Source organism: Oxyura jamaicensis (assembly GCF_011077185.1).
Source record: "Oxyura jamaicensis isolate SHBP4307 breed ruddy duck chromosome 6 unlocalized genomic scaffold, BPBGC_Ojam_1.0 oxy6_random_OJ106526, whole genome shotgun sequence".
NCBI lineage: Eukaryota > Metazoa > Chordata > Aves > Anseriformes > Anatidae > Oxyura > Oxyura jamaicensis.
The window spans coordinates 27,596-50,130 of NW_023304012.1; the positions used below are offsets into that span (position 1 = coordinate 27,596).

A 22,535-nucleotide genomic window follows, 5' to 3' on the forward strand; every position below is an offset into this window, starting at 1 on the left:
CTCTGCGCCGCAGGCCTGGCCGTGCTAATGAAGCAACGAGGCACCGCGGGGCGCCTGCTCCTTGGCCATCGCAGCCGCCCTTGGACACACTGCAGAGAGCAAGGCTGAAGCTTAGCAGCGTTAGCCTTCCAAGAGCTGCTTTAATTGCCCAGTAATGCACACCCTGGGGTCTTGTAATGTGCTTCTAATATGAAGCATTTAAAGTATGGATACTCCAAAACAATTACGAGGAGTTCGGTGCTCCACTGAGTGTGGCCTTCCACTCTGAGAAATAATCCATGACAGAGAAATGTCATCAAAGAGAGGACAACAGGCCATGCAGCAGGACATAGCATTCTTTCTTAGTGCACTTCACTTGGTTCTTCCAGAATTAAAATAACTGCTAGATCGGGACCTCCAGATGGCTCAGACCTACCTCATCTCCCTCTGATCTGCCCTAGTTTGAGTTTTGCCTTTGCAATACTGTCTAAAGACTCTTCCAGCAATAGTAAGAGTAGAGTAACCACAGAGTATGTCAGTCTACAAGACAGCCTGGATAGAAATGTCAGAGAAGTGAGGGATGTTTCTTATGATCTGTCATTCCTTTAGCAAATAATTCCTGGACAGGTTTAGGAGAGATTTTTCTCTTGCTTGTTTACAAAGAGAGAAAGTTGGGCTTCTCAGAAAGGATTGTATCTCAGTTAATTTTATCTTTTAATATTTTTTTTTCTATGTCCTTGACCAAAATTGATTCTAGTTTGTTGCAGTTGTCATATTACATGAGCTGACTTTTGCCTGTCTGTCTGCATTCAGAATCAGCAAAAGGAATTGCATTAAAACTGCCCCAAATAAGAAAACAGAAGTCAAACACAGGAGATTCCCAATCTAATACAGAACGTTTAAGGAAGTCAGCTCATTTGGAAACAGGCAGTTGGTTTCAGATGGAGCTGTCTGAAGTATTAACTCTAGAAAGAGTTACTACCAGGCAACCACAGTAACTCATGAAATCAAGGAATGGATTTATAATTCACGGTATGATACCATGTACTGTAATGACATTATATGCCATTACTTAAGATAATATCACGTATTAAATTCTGATTGTGAAATGAAGTTCGGTTGCTTTACTGCCATCAGAGATCTATAAATGTCCTGTTGCTGAAACTTCAGAAGGTTCGGCATTAAAGCTGTGTATATTCTCTGAAACTGAAAATAGACAACTTGTGCAAAAATCTCCCACTGGAAAATGAAAAATGGGAATCTACAATAAGTACCAGTTTATGCCCCTAATTAAACACAAATGCTGTTATTGGAGTCACTGACTGTGATGGAATTAGAGCAGGGATGAAATTAGTCCAAAGTGACAATTTCTTTTGGAGAAAAGAAATACCTTCGAAAACATTGGCATTTACTTCAAGAAATCAGCACTGCTGGCTGGTATGCCAAGATTTGAGCTGAGGAAGTGTTCTGCAAAAAAAATAAAAAATAAAAAGGCATGTCTTTCTGCAGTGTCTAGAGGCAAGAACGAGCCATTAAAAGCAGCAAGAGGCGATCAAGGTTCTGCTCCCTCTTACAGAGCAGTAATGCAGTATTCCTAGGTTTGGGCAGCAGTGCTGGCTTAGTGCATGTTTCAGCCTCCAGTCAGGGTGAGCTTTCAGCCATCCTGAAGTTTAAAGACTGCATTATTATGCTGCATCTGTTGCTACAGGATCAGGTCAGCTTTGTTCATCTTTCATCTGCTGTTTCATTAGGTGGTCTCGCGTACAAGACTCACTCGAAGCCTGTCAAAGTGACAGCAGCAATGCCTGGGGACGCTGCTGTTTATCACTGTCCCTAAATGAAGTGACCCAGGGTGATGCACTGCCGGATCCTGTACTTCAAGTTAGGGTCTGAAAATTCTCTTCTTTCCTTACAATACCGGAGTTAGGTTGTGATTGTGTGGCACAGGAGTGCTGCTGGGGAAAGCCTCTTCATGACCTGCCTCTTCTTTTAGCCATAGGAAACATCTCCTACCCCAGACCTCGTTAGGTTCAGCCATTCGATGCCAGGAATGGGTTGAACCAAGCCACTGCAGGCTGCAAAACCAGGAACACTCCCCTTTGCTCACTGCTCCCACTTTCTCTTGACACTAAACCAGTTCTATTCTTGAGAGGGTTATGTTTCCAGCAAAGCCCTTCACCTCAGGGTGACTAGCTGCAGCTGGCCCTGGTTGGTAGTGACCGAAAATCATTACCAGCTGTCAGCTACTTGGTGAAACGAGCTGGTGAGTCTCACTCCAATTCCTACTGGACACATCTCAGCACACACAGCTGCAATGGGCATTAACTGGCATTCTCAGCTGAGGGCCCAAGAACTGACTGGGGAAGGAAACGGAATCTTCCTCTTCAACCCTGCCTGGATTTTTGAATCATTATCAACAGTAATTTTATACCACCATGGTTTCACAGGCTGTTTCTACTCCAAATGTCTTTTGGAAACTTGGAAATTCCCATGCAGCATGATTCAGCACAGCCTCACTGCCCTTCCCAATCCTTCCATAGAAGTTGAACTGCCTGATGCCACCTCCCACTACGAATGGCGAATCTGATGTCATATCTCAGTATGAATGGGCCTGTCTGATGTCATCGCAGTGCTAATAGGACGTTTTATAATATGTCAGCTGAGGCTGCAGGGGAAATCTTCCAATCCATTCACTATGCTGCACTACAACAGAACATCACATACTGTGACGTGTACGGTAACTTAGACACCCTTAGGCAGACTTGAGGGAGATGGATGGATGGATGGATGGATAGATACATTTATACAAAGTATACATACATTATATCACTCCATTGATTTTTAAAAAGTTCCAGGTCTGCCTGGCTATAATGAGATTTTTGAACTTTGTGTTGCGATCAATGAGGGGAATATTATTGGCCTGGAGAATTGATATACCCGCTCTCTGTGGCTTGTTCTGCTCCTGGACTGCCCCTGCCCCCAAGGTGTACGATTCCATCAGACACTTAACCTCTTTTACAGTGTCATCAGGCTAAAAGGAATCTAATAGTGACACGGGACTTGTGCTCAGCACTCTGGCACTATTGCTTTCCTGTCACAAATAATTTATAGCTTTCTATTTCCATCCCTTTGCCTGCACCCCATCCCCTCTTTCTGTTTCTCTGGGCCGGGGGAAATCAATAAACTCACACAACCAGAGTGGCACTTCAGGGGGCTTTAGGGGGAATGGAGAGGAAAGAAAAGAAAAAAGAAAAAGTAGAAAAGAAGAGAAAGTTATATTATTTGCCCTAGCACAGACTTCTCAGATCAGCTCCTCAGCTAGTGCATACCTGCATGGTCTCAGAATCTGGCCCCTTGGCCCAGAGGCCCTCAGATCCCTTTTGTCCGGGTGCTCAGCAGCTATGGGCTAGGCACCACTGAGCTATATGGGGTGAGGAACTGGACGGATCTCCATCCCCAGCCAGAACCTTGACACTACCTGTCTCAGCTAAGTTCCAGGCATCCTCTGCCATTCCAGCAGCTGCCTGGGTTTCACCATCTATCTGAGTTTCCTAACGAGCCGAGGTGTTATGCTCTGAAATACATTTCTTTTCCTACAAAGGCTTCACTCTGCAAAGCTTTTTCAAAAATATCCCCTCACAGTCTCTGCCTACCTTTCTCCATGACATACTGCCCACCAACTGTACATTTGCTCTTTGAAGTGTTGCCAACTCTTTCTTTAGAACGAATTTTTAAGAGAAGTGCTTGGGTGAGCAGGGAGAATACATTTGCTTTCATTTCTTGGAGAGATTTTTGGGGAGAGGTTAACGCTAACACAATGCAGGGCTGACAGTTCTAGAAACTAAGCCTAAAGAGCATCTGCAGCCTTCGTCCTAATTGGAGAGGCTTGTTTTAAGCTGGGAAATGAATTTGGTCTTCACAGCCTTCACAGGTCATGGCTTATTTGCTGAGTCCCTTGGTGGGACAGTTGTTCTTGAGTCACAGCCACCCAGCATCTGCCAGCAGGCAGGGTCCCCTCAGCCAAGTATTAGGTGCTAGTGATTTTCTCTCACCACGGACCTCAGATGGATTTAAACCACTGACCTAGAGGTGAAAGATTTCATGTAACAAGAAATGGAGCACCAACAACTGCAGTTCAGTTTGTTTTCATTCTGAGCTGCATTATGAGCTCTGTGGCATTCACCAAGACATCTTTTTGGGTTCCCGAGCTGTGTTCATGCACTGCCTGATAAACATCAGTGCTGTCAGGAGCTTCTTTTTCCTAGTAACCTACATCCCATCACCACTCCCCACAGATGCCTTCTGCTCTCCTTTATAAAGGGCAAGGGCTTTGGGAAAGCTCTCCATCAGTTCAAATCCCTCAGTTCTATGCCAGAAAGACATTTTTGAAGTACACAACAAAATGAAATCTACACGGTTTGTTAATTCAGCAGTGGTTCTACTAACTGCAAAGGCTGCCTTATGAGCACGCTGGCAGATCAGACCATAAATGATAATGCAGTTGCTAACTCGTAGGAGAGGCTGGATCCCAGCTTGCTCGCTGAGCACCGTGGTTTTGCAGGTTTGGGAAGAAGATGGCAGAGTACAGCAAGGACATTTCTTTGGGAATGAGACTGTTAAAGCAGTAGAGTCACAACCACAAAAAGACATAAGAGGCCACTCTGCTACACCCAGTTGTCAGGTGGGACCTCCAGGTCCTGACAGCTGGGATCGCACACACTGAGAAGCAGCATGAGGAGTTGAGTTCTCAACATGTTTTGCTCTTTTTCCAGGATTATCAGAACCAAAGTTCAGCAACCTTTTCACCCAACACCAGACGGGAGCGGGACGGGTGTGACTGCACCAGGACATACTATCGGTAAGCAGACTGGCATGAGGCGAGGGGTGGCAGCAGGACAAGTGGAAATGAGAATAAGCTCAGCTGAGGGAAAAAAGGCTGACGAACAGATGCTAGGGAGAAGGGAGGTGGAGTGAAAGAAACCTCAACAGAAATCAGAGGTTCCTGTTCTCTGCTGCCCTAGCTGCATTGCAGAGAGTTTGCCCAAAGGAATTTGCCCAAAGCGATCCTGCCTCAACATCCATTTCACTTTCACGCTCTCTCCTTCACCTCCCTAGAGAGAACTATTTACTGCTACCCTACCTAAGCACCGGCCTTCACTTTTTGTCTCTTCCTTTCTCTGACTTGCTTTTCTCCCCTCTCCCTGTTTCTCTGCTTTCCCTTTGCTGGAACTGGTCCATTTCTTAGACAGCACTACACAGCCCAGGGTAGGATATTCCCGACACCTCACAACTGAGCCCTTCGTTGTTCTAGCTCTGCAGTCAGGTATCCCATGGGTGTATTTCACTGGGAAAATGCATTTTCTGCTAGGGGAAATGGGTTTGTCGAGGTGAGCAGAAGATGGAGGCTGTAATAAAGCTACCAAATGCCTACTAGTCTGCTGTGTTTAAAGGTCCTGTGCTAGATGTGTGATGAGGTGTTTTTCACCGGTGTCTCTGTGGGCTGCATGGCGCATATGTCTGCTGCTGCTAGCATCGCGTTACCCAGTAACAATTCAGAGCAGGAGAAAAAAATGCAGTATTCTGGGATATTATGGCTTGTCTGGGGCCTAAGAAACCGTCTGAGATACTGTCGGTTACTGAGAATCAGCTGCTAAACATGGATTTACTGGGATGTGCTGGCCTATACGGGACAGAGCTGGCAGATATACTCCTGGACATGAACTCTGTTCAGAAACACAATGCAATTAATGGCCCAGGATGGAAGAGCATTCCTGGATGCCCTTTTAATCTGGACTTGCTCAGTGGCCTGGGAAGCACTGCCCACACCAGATGGAGTTGGCAGATATTATTCCTTCTTGGAGAAGTAGTGCAATGTCTAGGGAATGCGCTGGCTGAGCCAGGAGAGGGACTGCGAGTGCTGCTGCTGGAGTCTCTCATTGCTCTGGGGTATACTGGAAGTGGGGGTCTACATCAGACACTGTTGGCAGGTTCTGCTCCACCCTGGAAAGCTTCTGTTGGATGTGCTGACTGCTTCAGATCAGTGCTTTATGAGCTGAATGATGAGCAGTGGCCTATAAGGGAACTGGGGTATTGTCTTAATTACTGGGGCATGTTGGGACATAATGGGTTTGCCTACTGGATGCGTAACTTTATTTGGTTTATACTCTAAAGCCCTGATTATCAGCAAGTGATCATTTCTAATCTGGGTGACTTGTCATTTCTGATATACTGAAACTCAAGAGCAGTCCTGGACAGCCAAGAGGCAGGAGGACTCCGCCAATTTACATTGGTCTGTGCAAAAGAAAGACACAAGGCTTTTAGTAATCTGGATTGGAGAATGTATCACCAACTCATGGCTTCTTCTAGTAGGGAACTGGATTTATTGGCCCAACTCTGACAAGCTTCTAACCTATGCTAAGAGAAGTTGACTTTTCATTGAGTGTTTTGTGTGGACAGCTAAGAGGCTGGTCTGGCTAAGACAGAGTACGTGCACACAGGGTGGAGAAATGCTTGGAGGAAACCATCTGGCAAAACATGGGTAGCCTGGGACATCACCAGGGGATGTGGCCTGTGCAGCACTGCATGCCATTACATGGCAGGCACTGCAAAGCCTGCTCTGAAGGTGGATCTTAGGCTTAGCTTCTTGCTGGAGCACACTTGCTTGTTATTACGGGCCCTGTACTGGAAGGCAGTGGAGCTATGGTACAGGCTGGCAAAGCTGGGATGCAGCAATGTTGGCGGGGCAGTAGTAGTGTGAGTCCTGCAGTGAGAGGGACTGGGAGTCGGCTTAGCGCCCAGGCGTTCCTGTGAGACTGGTGGCATGCGTAGCTTTCAGCTGGGGGATCCCTGAGTGCTGGCTGCTCTCCTCATGGCCCTTTCTCCCTTTTCCTTTTGTCCAGTGCCCAGCACAGCATCCCCTCCCGTCTCCAGTGCCTCCAATGATCCAGTGGGCTCTTACTCCATTAACGGGATCCTGGGGATTCCTCGGTCGAATGGCGAGAAGAGGAAACGTGATGAAGGTAGGGGGAGGGCAGAAGCTCACCCTCCCTTTTATATTCTTTGTCCCCATGTACAGGCTCCAATTTCAGGTCAAGGTTTGCAGCTGCTCCAGGGGCTAGATCAGTTTTAGCAACAGAGACCAGTTCCCCGCCACTGCCCTGCTGGCTTGGACTGCTCTTCTTCCGAGGCCTTTTCATGACAGGCCGTGTCTCCGGACATCTGTTCGGCAGGCAGAGAGCCGTCTCCATTGCTGGAGCTGATCCCAAGTTCATTCACTGCTGGAAACGGCTGGAACTGAGCTCCCCTGGTGCCAGCAGGTGCCCAGACTTCGAGCTGCGGGTAAACAAGGTTTCCCCAGCTCCCTCGTTTTCAAACAAAATGCCATCTCGGAGAAGCACCAGCAATGTGGGAGCATTTCTCATTCCTCTTGCAAACAAGCTCCTGTCCTGGTGGTTAGCCATGAGTTACACCAGCTGTGGTGATCATAAGGGCCCAGTTTCCAACGGGTAGCATCTACCACAGCAGAACTGCCGTGCTCGCAACCATCGGAGAGCAGAGCAGGAGCTCTTCTGAGTGCTGTGGCCCTAAGGCTGTTATCCAAGCCTTTCAGTAGGGCTCTCAGCAACTAGGATTAAGCTGTCTCCTTCTCTTTCCTACCTGCTGGGAAGGACTCTGGGCAAAGTGAACCCCAAAATGAGCCAAAAGCTGGAGCCTTGGGTCCAGATAGAGTCGGGATGGGTGGGTGAGGTCTTGGTGCATTGATGGTGGCTTTGTAAAATTTTGTCTTGCTCTTTTCATTTGATGCATTCAAAAACTGAGGATCGGGAGGTGAACTTTCTAAGAGTAGTGCCTGAGCATTTTGTTCAGTTCAGCCCTGCCTTCAGGATGTTGTTTTCCGCTGCTTCCTGTTGCATGGGGGACCTCTTAGCAGTAATGGTGGCTTGCTGTGCTGCGCGTGCTGTAGCCCTCAGGCTGTGTGGTGGGACATAACACCAGGGGTCTCTGTGATGCATGGTGAGAGGAGAGAGTCCTCCTGAGATGCTGCACTTGGGGGTTATGCCAGTCATTTTCTCAGCGTTGGTGCTGGTGAGGTTCACGTTTCTAAGGTCTGGATCCATTAAACAATTGTCCCAAGAAAAAGGCAGACATTGTGACCCCTTTCCCCCTCATACAAAGTAAAACCAGAGGCTGGAAGCAAAGACCCAGTTCGGTTCCTATGAAAGCAAATTGGAAGATTTTTGCTGATGCCATTGGAAATTGGATCAGGCCCCAGAGGAAGATCCATTTCCCAGCTAGATGGCAGTAGGGCCCAGCTAAGAGAAAAGTGTAGCAATGGAAGGGCCGAGTCAATGCCTCAAAGTCAAAAAATGTCAGAAGTAAGAGACAGCAAACATTGCAAGCCTCTCCAGCATTTCTCTTCATTACATACAGAGGGAACGGTGACATTTCAAATTGAGTGACAAGTTTCTCTAATGGTTGTGCAAATCTCTTGGCAGTATTTGGGGTTTCCGTGAACCCCTGTCCTCATGCATTCCAGCTTGGTGATCACAAGCTCTCACCACAGTGCGTCCGTATTTCATTTTGAAACGAAGCAGTTCAATCTAGCTTTAGCAGCTATTCTTTCCAAACACCTGGAACAATCGTCCCACTTAGATGCAGCCACGCAATCATTGCCAGCCCCAGAACCTGAGCTTTTTGGAGCAGTACGGTTAAACACAGAAACAATCAAACAGACATCTAAGCCTGTGACACTTCACAATGATATATTGACAGTAAGAACAACTCTCTGTCTCTGTCCTTAATTCATCCTGGACTTGATTTATGAAGGGCAAGAAACACTGCAACTCCCTGCTGTTGGCCAGGAGCCTGCATAACCTACTAGAAAAATCAAAAAGGTATCAGACAGTCATGGGGGTGTTGGATCTCAGAGTTTTAGGGGCCAGTTACATGACACAGCTGCAAATGCCTTGCAGAAGAGCCTTTGTTCTGCCATCCTAGGTATCTGCCTCAGGAAGATGTCACACTCCCACCCCAGAGAAACCTCAGCCAGCTGCTGAACACCCCAGTCCAAGAGCTGATTACCTGTGCTCACACTGGCTTTAAGAAACATTAAAAGACATCAACCGCTTTGCAGGGCTGGGCCCTAACGCTAGAAGGTCCAAGGGGAGGCTTTACGCAGCCAGTGACCCGCACTCCTTGCTGGGCATCCGCCCCTGTATCTCTGAGGGCTCCGAGTGCTTCTAGCTGAGACAGGAGTTAAGAAAGCAAGTCCAGAAGACCAGTGCAGGTATTTCCTTCATGCTCATGCTGGATATATATACCTTCTCAGCATCTCCCAGAGCTTCTAAGCTCTGTCTTGTTGCAGTTTCTTAACTCTAGGATTCATTCTCGCGTTGAAAAGCTCTTCCTTATGGGCTCTCAATGCACATTTACTTTCCCAGCCTTTTGGAGGTGGCCCTTCCCTAAAGAAGGCAGAAGCAGCAGCACTGCGCTCTCTTTCTTTCTGCTCCATTGGGCCAGCTCTGCTGCAAGGATGACGCTTTGTGAGGAACGCAGTTCAGCAGAAAGAGGGGAAGTACCAAGGTGCTCCTGAATCCCCGGCTCTGAACACCTTGTTAGCAACCTCTGCGATGGCTGGGGGAACAGGTTGGGAGAAAGACAGAGGAGCTTCAGTCTGAGCACGCCCCCTCCCCCAGGTCCTCCTTGCTGCAGCTGGTGCCTACATTAGACAGTAGCGCAGATGATTAAGAAGAGGAGAGATAATTATGTGTCAAGATGATGTAGCAGAACTCCCGAGTTGGACAGAAGGAACCAGACAGATGCATGAGGTGGGCTCAGCGGTGGACGCTGACAGCCAGGTGTGTCCCTCACAGGGAGTTAGAGGGAAGAGGGGAAGTCCCAGTGTACCCAATGTGCTGGCTGCTACCGACCGGGTGGCCTGGGAAGACAATGGCATTGAGAGCGAGCTAGCAGGGAGGTAGATCTGAGTGTGTCCTGGTCCAAACAAAGAACTGCCAGGTCACGCGTCTTTCCCCAAAACTCATTTGTCTTCCTCAGGTGAGTGCCTAGAAAGCATGGTCAGGACTTACCCTGTTAAGAACTTGTATCCCTTTTGTTTCTTGACCTCAGTACCAGATTAGACAAAGCAGAGAACTGGCCTCCTCTGATTTTTCAAATGATTTGGCTAAACAAGTTAGCCACCACTTGTCTAGCTGTGCCATTCCTTGCAGGCTGCAGGCCCAGCCAGCATTTCTGTAATTCCTCTCTGTCCTTCCAGCCAATTGCATCCAGCATCTTGCAGAGGCAGAGGTGGCCCAGAAGCATGTTATGCCTTTCCCAAGACCACTGAGAGCTTTAGTACCAAGCTGTGGCCTGAAACTGGAATCCCTGGCTCCTCACGACCCTAATATTGCACTATGCACTGTGGGCAGGACAAGCCGAGCAGGGTTGTTGTCAGGCTCAGGAGCAGCAATGAGAAGTCCAGGAGGATAAAGGGGGAAAATAATATGCAAATATTTCTGTTGTTCCATAACTCCCTGATTGATAGCTAAAAGGATGAGACTTGGGGTGACCCAGTGGCACTAACAAAAAATAAGTAGCCCTCTGATACTGTAATCTAGAGCACTATAGAGAGAGAAGGGAAAGAGAGCACAGATGGATGGATAGATAGATACCCAGTTAGATAATATCAGAACAATGTTTCAAACTTCCCTGCATACTACAGCATCTCCAGCTGGGTCGAACTTTAGGGATCTTTACAAAACCACTATGATTAAAGATAGCTCTTCCTTTTCAATAGCAGGCCACAAACATACTTCCTCCGTAGACCCAAATTCTCATTTGGGATTCGTGTTCCAGTGAGGCTAGTGCTGTAACAATCTCAGCATTATTAATCTTGGTCCCTGACAATATCTGTAGTATTTGACAGCATTACTGGCAATAATATCTGCAGTGCTGACAATGGCAGAGATAATATCCCCCAGTATTATCGGCATTAGCAGGGATCATATCTGCAGCCTGTTATTGGTGGGAGCAGACGTAATGTGTCCAGTATTATTAGTATCAGCAGTAATAAAACCCACAGGCTTGTTAGTATGATCAGTGCTAATATCGGCAGTAGGTTTGTGGGAGAGGAGGGGATGGAGTGATTGCTACTGTAAATGGCAATAATACTCAGGCTGTTTGCAGTAAAGGAATCCCCAGCGGAGATGGGGGAGCGAACCTTGGAAGGCAGAAGTTCCTCCTTTCCTCTCTTCACCTGTCACTTTGGTGATCGGAGTGATTTACGCTGAAGTAAGTGAGGCAGGGCTGCGTCAGTGCAGGGGACAGTGGAGGGTCACCACCATTTCAGCAGGTCGGGTGGTGTTTTCCAAAGAGTATGGGTGTATCAATGCAGGCAATTCACCTGCGCCTCAGAATAGGGCTGCAGGCCACAGCACTGAGCTGCTAAGAGCAAGGTACTGCATACAGCACGAGGAGCACTTGCACTGTCGGTCCTGTAGCTGCAGAACAGGCAGCGTCACTGCAGTGCTATGCTTCACCTCAGTGCTGCACACATCATTTCCTGACTCTTATTTTCACAGCATCATCTGCTGAGGAGCATTACTTTTGTTACAGGTGGCTTTCTCTTCTCTCAGTCCAAACGATAGGACTCTTGACTGCAGGGCAGGGTTTTGAAAGCAATCAGCTTGGGGATTTTCCTACCTGGCCATGGTGTTCCTACTGGGAAGGCAGAAATGCCTCCTTTGGGTGGAGGGTGAGGCAGGGAGAGCCACAGCAGTCCCACTCCAGAAAGCTGGGTTTTAGATATTGCCCCAGGATACAAAGAAAATTTTGAACTGAATTGTTCCACTGAAAACTAGTGCCGAGGGGAGAGGTTTATAATGTGTTGACAGCGGTCTCAATTTTTAAGCAGATATACAGCAGCTGAGTGTGCCAGTGCAAGTATTATCCCATTTGTGTTGTTCAGAGCAGCAATGATTATATCATTTAGGAGCAGTGGTTGTGACATTTCAGGTGCCTCCGTGTCATTGTCAGTGCCATTGGTGTGTCTTTGCAGATGGTGTGACTGTGGTTATCATGTTGTGGGCTTGTGACACTAATGATGAGATTAGGTGTATCGCTGCTTGCTACGCTGCCCCACTACAGTGGAGGCCATTAGGCTCTTCAAAGAGGTGGCTGGGAAGGCAGTATGTCTGTGTCACCGCACGCAGCAATGTTGTTTCAGCGAGGTAACTGCTGGTTGCTGTATTGTACTGCCTTGCAATTCATGCAGTTGTTCCAGCAGCTGATGTAATTTGCTGACTGACAACAGATTGTCATCTGGTCACGATAGCGAAGTCAATAGGGCTATGTCACTGCAGCGCTGTGCTGAGCATCATGTGTTCTCACCAAGTACGATCCTGTTGTGTCAGGATATACAGCATGCTTACGTTGTCCTCTGCAATATGATTGTGCGTTACTCGTGGTGCAATTGTACCAGTGCAGAGAGGTCTAGCTCTTAACTAGCCTGTATGGAAAGGCCTTTGCTTTCCTACGCCACTTGTACATGTATACCAGCCACTTCACCTGTCTCACCTGACTGTATCGTGACATCTGGTGTACGTTCATCTCAGGGCTCAATAGGTGTACTTCTGCTCTGCCAATACTGCTGCTGAAGACAACAGAGTGTGTTTGGACCCCTGCAGGTGACACAACAGCATTACTGTGGTACGGCTGCATTGTTTCAAACCGTGATTTCCTGCCACCACAGCTGATGTTTGCATTACTCTGTATGATTGCTTTATTGCAGGTCAGCAATAGTCTTAATGACACCGCAGACATGTGCAGTTACATTGCCTCAGGTGCCAACCACCAAACACAGCTGCGGGGTGTGCACCCTGCAGCTTATGGCTGTGCACATGGGCTGAGAGCAGTTTCTGGAGTGTTTCTCACTCTGATACATCTCCCTCCTGCTGTCCCCGGGACTGCACTGCTTCACGCAGCGTGGCTGAGTTCCCAGTGGCCACCAGCTTGCGGTGACTGCACCACTGCAAACAGCAGTGGTCACGGGGAGCTTCCAGGTTCACTGCGCCTACACACATGTGAGTAGGTAACACTTCCCCCCTTCCTAGATGAAGATGTAAATCGAAGAGGCAGTTTATTCTCAGCAGCCACCCACCTGAGGGTCTTTGGCTGGTGAGACCCCTGGGAGGACACGAGGTACAGGCAGCTGCCACTCGCCCTGCACCCTGCTAAACAAACTGCGGGAGGACGGGCAGCAAAGGGAGAGGATGGGTGGAAAATGAGAGCTGGGGGAGACTGGATTAAAGAGCTGACAATGCATAAGCAGCACAGCACTGCCAGAAATACGGGCTGCTGCACCACGGATCTGGAGGTCTGTCCGTAACAGAGAGGGACAGCAGTCTGTCTGTGTGTGTGCACACAAGCACCCTGGGAGCTAGGGGGGCGTGTGGCTCAGGAGGGCTGCAGGTAAGGCAGAGTTAACAGCTTACATCACAGGCAGCAGTTTGGACAGATTGCTGCTTCTAAAGCTTACACTGCTGCTCAGTTTGGCATGGTTTGGTAGTCTCTGAAGACTAGCTGGTCTGGCTTCAGCTGTATCTGTGTGCGTCTGCCTGTGTATTTCTGTATCTAGGAATGCATGTGGACTTGGGTTTGTGTTCCTGTGGTAGGATTACTGGGTTAGGATCTCCTCTTATCTGTCTGTGTACTGGGGTGAGTGGCAGGTTGGACCCGTATTTTTGTGCATGCCCACAGAGACCTGGAAAAAGTGTGCGTTAAGCTGTGTACAGTACTGCCTTGTAGGAGGATGCATACTGTGGATCACACGGATGTCTGGGCACATATGGCTCAGAACCAGTGCTATGTATTTCTATGAACACCAGGTACTTGTATCCACATTTTAAGATACATGTGAGTGCTGTATATTTGTTTGTACATTCTGTGTGTGTGTTGTTACATACTCGGGGTGTCACTGTGTCTCTGTGGCTGCTAGATATCCATATGTAGCCTGTTGGTGCTGTGCATCTCTGTGCACAGTTCGTACAGATTTGTGTTGGGGTTACGTATTTGTGTCTATGTTCTATATACATATATCAGTTGTTCTTGCCTCTGTGAAGGTTGTTCATTTATGTAAATAGTTTGCATTTGTTTACATGATTTAAGTTTGTATATGTGAATTTAAGGAAACTCCACCAAGTTCCAGGTTTTCACTTAGGTAGCATATGTACATTTTTGTAAGTTGTTTATTCAGAAATTACACCTAATTGACATGCACCTGCATTAGTACTTCCTTGTGTCCCAGATTGCATTCTTGTGATTTTAAATGTTATTGGCTACATTTTATGAGTCTTTACTTATGCACAGAGCTTCTCTTTAAGTTTATTTGTGTGACTGCCATGGATGTGTGCTTGTCTGACTGCTTATTTATGGGTACTTAGTTTGTGGTTGGATCTCCTTCTGTTTTTTTGACTCATTCCGGGAGGGGTTGTTGCAGCCAATGTGTCAGCAGGAGTCAGGCAGCAACAACTCCTCCCAGCGTCTCTGCCTGCTCCTGTGCCCACCTGTGCAGAGGCTGCTCCCTAGCTGTGCTGGTCCTGTCTCTCTTGGGATCTTCCTGTTCACTCTAGAGGAGCTGTACCCTGCGTCTGCCTGCGTTCAAGGGGGTGACTGTCACATCTCACGAACATGCAGACTGCGGGAGTCAGAGGGAGCACGGTGCCTGGATCCACGAGGATTTCAGGTTAAGGCATGGTGGATGACAGAATAAAACGTAAAAGGGATAGGAATAGCTGGCAATGTGCAGGCAAATTTAGAGGGTTGCTGGTCACCTGGCAATGGGACACAGAGCAGGTATAACAGTGCATCAGGGTGCCTTGGCAGTGGGAGATAGTGATGACACTGTTACAGGGGTCAAGCAACATGGCAATGAGACATAAGGGCAATACTGCTATGGAATCAAGGTGACATGGCACTGAGGCACAGCAGGGATCAAGGTGACATGCCAGTGACACAGGCTGATCTATTAGAATGGTGAGGGCTGCGAAACCTCCACCAAGAATCAGTGTAACAAGGCAAAGGAGATCAGGAGGAGCAGAGTGGAAAAGACCTAAGGAAACTCAGTGGACATGTAGGGTGGCTGCAGAAGCCAGGTAGCCAGCAGTGAGCGACATGCTCTATCTGCACAAGATCAGTTGCATCCTAGTACCAAGGGCTGGGGCAGTCTGTTCCCAGTGGCTGTTGCATTGCAGTGATGGAGAGCAGGGATAACGCGGTGATGACATCAGGTGATGGACGTATCCCGTGATGGCAGCCATGGACCATAGGGAGTGTGTGGGCAGGGGCACTATTCCCAGCTGCTGGAAAAACAAAGAACCTAACGGGCAGTAAAACAAAAACAAAGGAGACTTGGAAGCACCTGACAGCCCTAATTCATCACAGCCCAAGATTTTTTTTTCCCCCTCATGTTCCCATTATATTTGTTTGTAAAAGTGGAAATCAATTTTGAAGGTAATTTTCTGGAAAGAATGGAAGGGAGGTGGGAGGGCCGGATAAGGCAGAGATGGCAAGAGGAAAAAAAAATTTAGGCCAGGCACAGCCCAGGGGCAGCTCTTGGCAAGGTGAAAGAAAATTGCATATTCAATCTCCATCCATGAATCTCCCTTGCTGCTGCCCGCCTCCTGCTCGAAAACAATGAAGGCTTTCTCCCCTACGCTGCACAACGCCTGAGTATCAGCGCTCACTTTAACTTCAGGGTCATTAATTCACCTGATTATTGCAGGAGAGGAGAGGGTTGCAGAGGCATCCGTTCTAAAGAGCCCTCCCTTAGCTCATCCTTTGATTAGTTTGGGGTGGGGGGAGTTGAGATAATGTGTTGTCTTGGACTCCGTTTAAAATGGGAGGGATTGAAGAGGGGGTGGAAGAAGGTAGCGGTGGAATGGGAAAGATGTGGCCCGGGTTGTTGTGGAAGGGAGGTTCGGAAAGCACTCCCCCTCGCATCCCTCTGCCGTGGTGTTATTGCAAATTAAAAGTAGCATGTTCCACTCCGCAGCTATCTCTCGGGGAGGGGAGGGGCATGGGTATATGTCGGCATGGGGATGGGGGGGATCTTATCATTGCTTCTTCAGCAGCCCAGCGTAGTGTCACCCTGTGAGGTGACATTTGAATTTACAATTCCGCTGAGAAAAGCCATTAATTCACAAATTAACATTTCTCCCTCTCTCTCTCTAGCTCTCTCTCTCTTTCTCTCTCTCTCTCTCTCTATCTCACATGGATGTGCAAGCAATTGAAAAGACAAAGGAAATAGCCTTAAGGAAGAGACTTTACTGCTACTCTGTCTGTGCAGAGATTGCTACTACTGCTTCTAGATAGATAAACCAATTACCTGAGCTGCTCTGTTCATGGCAGCCTGCTATTACCTCCTTTTGTAGAGCTGACTCCATTGCCGGATTACACTGTGTGTATCTCATTAATGTAAACCAGCACGATACTGGGCACTGTCCCTGACCCTTCTTGCCAGAGCCCATTGCTCTGGCCTGGACGAGGGAACTGGGAGAGGAGCTGAGAGCAGTGGCGAAGGCAGGCGCGATGTACTTCCTTATGCACAGGGATCAGGCCACACAGGGAAACCCCTGCAATAGCTGAGCCTAGAGGAGATGAGGGCTTCCCTTCTACAGAGGAGTGTGTATGGAGGTAACCCTGACCTCTTCTGGGTCTTGAGGAGCACTGGGCTGCCATGCAACAGGCCTGTTGGATTGGCACCATATGTGGGCAACCCCATGCGGCTCTATTCTCAGCACTTTCCTCCAGATGTACTCGTGCAAAAATGTGCGTGGTAGACAGCTGTGGAGGTGTGACCAAGAAGGCTACAGGCACATTGGCGCAAACGTAGCTGACTGCACCCAGGAGCTAAGTGACTCACAGAGGCACACGACAGACCTCAGAATATAAGGCAAAGTGAGCACTGCAGTTTCTGAACAGAGAGGACGGGTTTCTCTGTAGCACAACCCCACTGAAATGTACTCCGTGGTGCCTGGGGAGACAGTCTTGGCAGAGACAACCATTGGGAACTACTCCTCGACAACCTGGTCCTTCTCTGACTTCATCCTGTACTCTTCCTCACATGCTTACTTCTGCTGTGAACACTTCAGCAGCACACCTGTGCAGCACAGGTACGGCCACAGGCAGACACTTGGCTGCACGCAGGCACTTTGCCACACGCTGACGCTCCCCCAGTGCATGTGTAAAATGCCAGCAGCCTGCAGGACAGGCTTGTGCCTGGATTATCCCCACCTGCTCTGGTGAGGTTCCTCCTGGGAGCCCCAGGTGTGCTGCCGGGGTGCGCGCAGGCTATCAGCTCCCCAGGCACCTGCGGGTGCTCCCTGCCATCAGCCACCCTTGCCCTTTGTCTGCTCGCTCACACAATGGGATGCGTCCCAGCAGCGTGCTTTGCATAAAGGCTTGCTGGTCAGTCTTTGCTCTGAAGCATTTCACCTATATAAAACCACACAGAAATCTTCACAACAGGTTTTTCACCCCGTAAATGTTTGAATGGCCCTGTTCACGCCACGCTGCTAACTTCTGTGAAAGGCAGAAACTTGCAGGGGGGCAGTTCTCGGGGTGAAAGGTAAATGGACCAGAACTGCTCTTTGGGGAGCCTGGTATCCCTGTGCTCAGTACACGGAGCATGTGCCTTTCCTTGGCATTGCTGTGGCTCCTTACATCTTCCTAAAAGCTCAGCCTCTTAACGAGAGTGCCTCTCCAACACTCCCCGCGCCCCTCACGGCGCGCGGCACATGGCTGGGGAGCTGCATCCCGCGGCGGGCGCTGAAGACGGATCGCAATCAGCGGAGGCATCGGCAGGCAGTGCCAGTAATTCAAACCATCCTGACCGTTCAGTGAACCCGAACCTGCTGACCTTGACAGCACGAGACAGCAGCGGCCTCAGGAATCCCAACCTTTGCAGAGGCGTTGGCGGAGGACGGCTTGTGCTCCCTCCCGGTCTCTCTCTTTTCTCTCCCCAATCTTATCCCGGCAGCCAAGGGGGCCCAACAGAAAATCCCCAGTACACCAATTAGCTCCTAATTTGGCTATCTCTGTGCTCCCAAGTCTACATCGATGTAGCATTAAGCATCACTTGTTGTTCATGGGCAGAAATCATTCCTAGAGAGGGGTGTCTTCTTGTGCTAAGGAAACACTCAGCACCTTGTTCTTGGTCAGGGCCAGAGAGAAACCCCTCCTTCTCCTCCCCAGGCAGGGACTGCTGCTGTTTGAAAGCAAAGCTGGAGCTCTTTGCTTCCCTAAGTGATAGCATCAGATCTTCCAACCTTGTTTCACTGGATCCCAGGGGGAAGCAACAAGATCTCACCGAGTGATTAGCCCATGAGAATCCTGGCTGGACAGAGGAGAGCAAAGATGTGACAAGTGCAGGAGAGAGAGTTACAAAAAGATGTGATTGATTTTGCCACAAAAACCTGAATTAAAGAAAAACACAGTTTGTGAACATGTTAAGAACCTTTCAGGGAATACTGGATGAGGAAATCCAGCTACCTTTGCGGCTGCCAAGCTAGGCCTGACATGAACAGCGTTCTGTGTTGGGTAAGCCTGGAGACCTTGCACGTGGAGGCCAGCCCTGACAGCAGTAGATGGCCCATCAGAAGCAGCTCTAGATACCTCTCTCTCCAGACATATTAAAACATCAGGGTTTTGTCAAGGGGCCTAAAAACAATGCCTAGGTGCTTATTTCTCCCTTGTTTTTTCTTCATCCATCCAGTCACCCTAACAGTTACATCCCACGAGGCTCGAGGTACAAAGCGCTCTTCCCACACAAGCCAACAACCACAGGGAAGTGCACAGGAGCACAGTGCCTGACCAGAAGCCCGGTCATAGATACCACAGTTTCCATTTGGATGTAAGCTAGGATTTCTTTCTCTCACTGGTTCTGCCTCTGCTGAGAGATCAGAGGTGTTATCCTGCTTTTAAGCTAGGGGCCTGCACTGGGACAGGCTTAGAAGGCACCTGATTAAACCTGATCAAGCTGGTTATTGCATATGAAATGTCCATGAATTCCTGAGGGCCTTCAAGCCCTCTCCTACGTGTTAGAAAAGGCTGTTATACAGGACAGGCACATTTCCACAACTGGTTTCCCAAAGGGGCTGTTGTTTTGCACTTCAGCTTTTGGTGTCTAGTGCATGATGAGGTAGGCCTTGAACACAAGAGCTGACCTTGCAAGCAGATCAGATATATCCTAGATTTTGGGAGAACATCACTAAATCCCAGTGAACTAAATATCATAAAATACGACTGGCTAAGCCTCAAAGGTACTTACGGCTCTTCTCTGTACTGCCTCTGTTGTTTGTGAAACTGATTGCTGCCGATGAGTGGGTCCCCTCTTGTTTGTGGACCACCTCTTCCAGTTTGTGACGTCTCTGACATATTTATTTTATAGGGTCATATCAATATAGGATCTTTCATATATCAGCAAGGTCTTTCATATGTATGAGTTCATGCAGAAGGATTCCAAGTTACTAAGGATTTACAGTTATTACAGGAACGAGCATTCAGAAGAAGAGTTTGCATGGTGCCAGTCCAAGCTGACGGCAGCATATTGCAGGCCTGTAGCTCTTCCATTGCACGGCATTTTACAATTACCCATCCTATGTAACACATCGTTTATTAACCTTCTCATTCTGCATATCTCATTTGCTACTGAAATGTGGCTGATTCTGGGGTGGACCATGGCAGATATTGAACCATACAGAGCATCAACACTGAAATTTTGCTGTGCCATGTCCAAATGAAACCACAGGAGAATTAAGATATGCTGTGGGTAATCACTCAGGCTGGATCTTGTTCAGGACAGCCAGGTTAATGTCTGCACTCTTGCAAAAAATGCCATGGGAATTTTAATGACTCTGAGTGATTGGAGCCTTTGTTTTATGGCATGTCAAAAATGGCAGCTCTAAAAACACTCTGCATGAGCACTGGTTTAGTGCTGACTCAGATGAGGTTCCAATAACATGATTCACTAGCATCTGGCTCAGGGACAGGCACGGCCTTCTCTGACTTGTGAGGTTAAGGTAAAAGCATGTGTGAGGGGAAAATAAGGTGGAGGGAAAGGAAGGGAGAGTCTAGAACATGGGAAACAGAAGGAGATGAGGGATTCATTCAGAGGCATACTGGTGGGGAACCAAGCCAGCAGAACCAAGCAGGCTGAAGAGGAATTTGAGTTTTCTAGACTGTGCCTCAAAGGCATCCATGGCCTGATCCAGATCTGCTGAGCCCTAGTGCTGGTGGCCTCTCAAGTGCCAGTGTGCTCTGCTGGATTCTCAGGGATTTCCAAGAAACTGGGTGATGGGGTTGGCCGGGAACAGCCCAGCCCTGTGCTCCCTCCCTTGTCTCTAGCGGTTCTGATAGCAGTGTTGATTTGCATGTCAGGCAAAGCACTGCCTGGGAAAAAAAACCTCTGAGTGTGGCGGTGTCAGCGCTCGCTGTTGTTCGACAGTGTAAAATTAAATTAATAAAGCCCCCAACACAGGAAAACATAACAGGAAATTAATGGCCTTTACTGTCGCTCTGATGCAGTCATTTGCAACCCTGCTTTCCGCACCAAAGACTTCATAAATGCAAGCAGTTTCTCTAAACAAGCATAGTTAGGGCTGCATGCGAGGTAATTTTTTTGCATTGCTTCTGTCCTTTGGAGCTAACAAAAGGCACCCGTTTTTATGTGCTCACCAAGAGGGATCCTGCCAAGAAGCAGCTCCCCAACAAACGGGCTTAGGAAGGTGAGAGGAGGGAGCTAAGGCAGTCGGCGCATGCCAGCGATGCTACGAACCTCTCAGCCCTGGCAGGGGGAAGAGCAGAGCTCCCAGCGCCCTGCTTCCCTGCTGCAGCAGCTCTCCCTGAGCCTCTGCACTAGAGGCGATGTGGTGGACACCACAGCATCATAAATCAGGATAACCCTTCTGATAACTTTCGGGACGTGTAAATCAGCATAACCACCGAGTGCAAGAGACTCAAAGATTTACACTAACTTGGGGATCCGGCGCGCTGCGTGATAGTGTTGCTTGCGACTCCGCCAACATAAACAAAGCAGATGTAGTGGCTCCTGGAGGCAGCTGCATTTCTATCTGGCTACCAGTCAAGCCTAGTAGTGCTAGTGAGAGATATTGGTCCCACACTCTGTCCTTCATTACAATGGTATAAATCCCCAGTGACTCCTCTGTGGTGAGGGAATCATTGCAGATTTACAACAGCCTGAGAGCAGAGTATGTCCCCTCACCTCCAGCATACCCAAAGGTCACAAAGCTGTCGCGATGGTTTGCACAGAAACCACCAGCTTTGGCTACCTGGGCTAGCCCACTTCATCTGCGCACCCACACACGCTGTCATGCATGTAGTAGACGTGTCTTAGGCAGCCATTTGCTAACTAACACCTGGAAAAGCCTTTACTGAAGTTCTCAGTGCAGCTGGATGGGCTGACTGTACTAGGTCTGCAGGGACCAGGCTACCCAGGGCCAAATTTGCAATCATACACTTCAATGCTGTAGTAAATCCATACAATTTTCATACGCATACACACACTCACTTCCTTAAATGCACATTTGCATGCTCCCGTGATAATCCAAGACAGATCTGAGTACACACTTCATTACACATTTGCACACACAATTCATTTCATTTACATTCTCATTGAGCATTGCCATTTTGTTCATGTAGGCCCTGCCTTAATGCCGCGCTGCCCAGCTCTGCTCCTTCTGATGCACCCCGTCACACACAGCCCCGTGCTAGAAGTGCCGACTTGTCAGGCCCTGGCACACACCTTGCTCCTCCCTCGCTAGGCACACTCACTTCCATGCACAAGCAGCCTTCCTTGCTCACCTGAGCTACACCCTCATTTCAAAACATAACCCCCTTTGTTTCTGAGCCTTTCTTCTCTGAGCCTGAGCATGCAAATAACAAACGCGCACAGCTTATGTGTGGCTAACACACCTAAATTACACAGAGACACACGGATCAGCACAGTATCATTAACACACCTAAATTACACGGAGACACATGGACCAGCACAGTATCATCAATTTGCATACTCGGATTCAGGCTTGTGGATTCCTTTAAGGTAAATGGACACAGGAATCTGAACACATGCAGAGCTGATCCACTGCCCTGAGGTGACAGTCGTCCAGCACGCCTCCCTCCATTCCTGTTTCTGCAGGATACTGGCCATAACCTGAACTCTTATCTTCTTTCACTGTCACAGCATAGATCTCCAACAATATTCCTTTTCGGTACATTGCTGGATCTTGCCAGCCCCTTCCATGCTCTGTTGTCTCTGTCCAGCACTCACTTGGGATCTTTTCCACCTGAATTGGAGGTTCACCTTTCTCCCCACCAGTTCAACTATGGCAACTGAAGCCGTAAGTGACAATTCTTACAGCACTACGAAATGCTGAGATGCCAAACTGACCCGTCTCAAGAAGGTGCCTTCTTTCATCCTGCCCAAAAGACTGCAGAAATTCTTCTGGAAGGAAATGTGAAATGAATTTTAGAGCTTTCCT

The 22,535-nt window shown here is 48.4% G+C and overlaps 1 protein-coding gene across 5 annotated transcripts in view; it reads left to right on the forward strand.

Annotated features, from left to right (window-relative positions):
* The window catches only part of LOC118157500 (paired box protein Pax-2), a 70,542-nt gene that overhangs the window by 27,487 nt on the left and 20,520 nt on the right, over positions 1-22,535 (forward strand). For 4 of the 5 annotated variants that reach the window (XM_035311856.1, XM_035311857.1, XM_035311860.1 and 1 more), the window contains exons 4-5: positions 4,752-4,837; positions 6,879-6,998. In XM_035311856.1, the coding sequence (XP_035167747.1) occupies positions 4,752-4,837; positions 6,879-6,998 (206 nt within the window). The remainder of the gene's footprint in view (positions 1-4,751; positions 4,838-6,878; positions 6,999-22,535) is intronic. The other variant, XM_035311858.1, reaches the window with a different exon arrangement.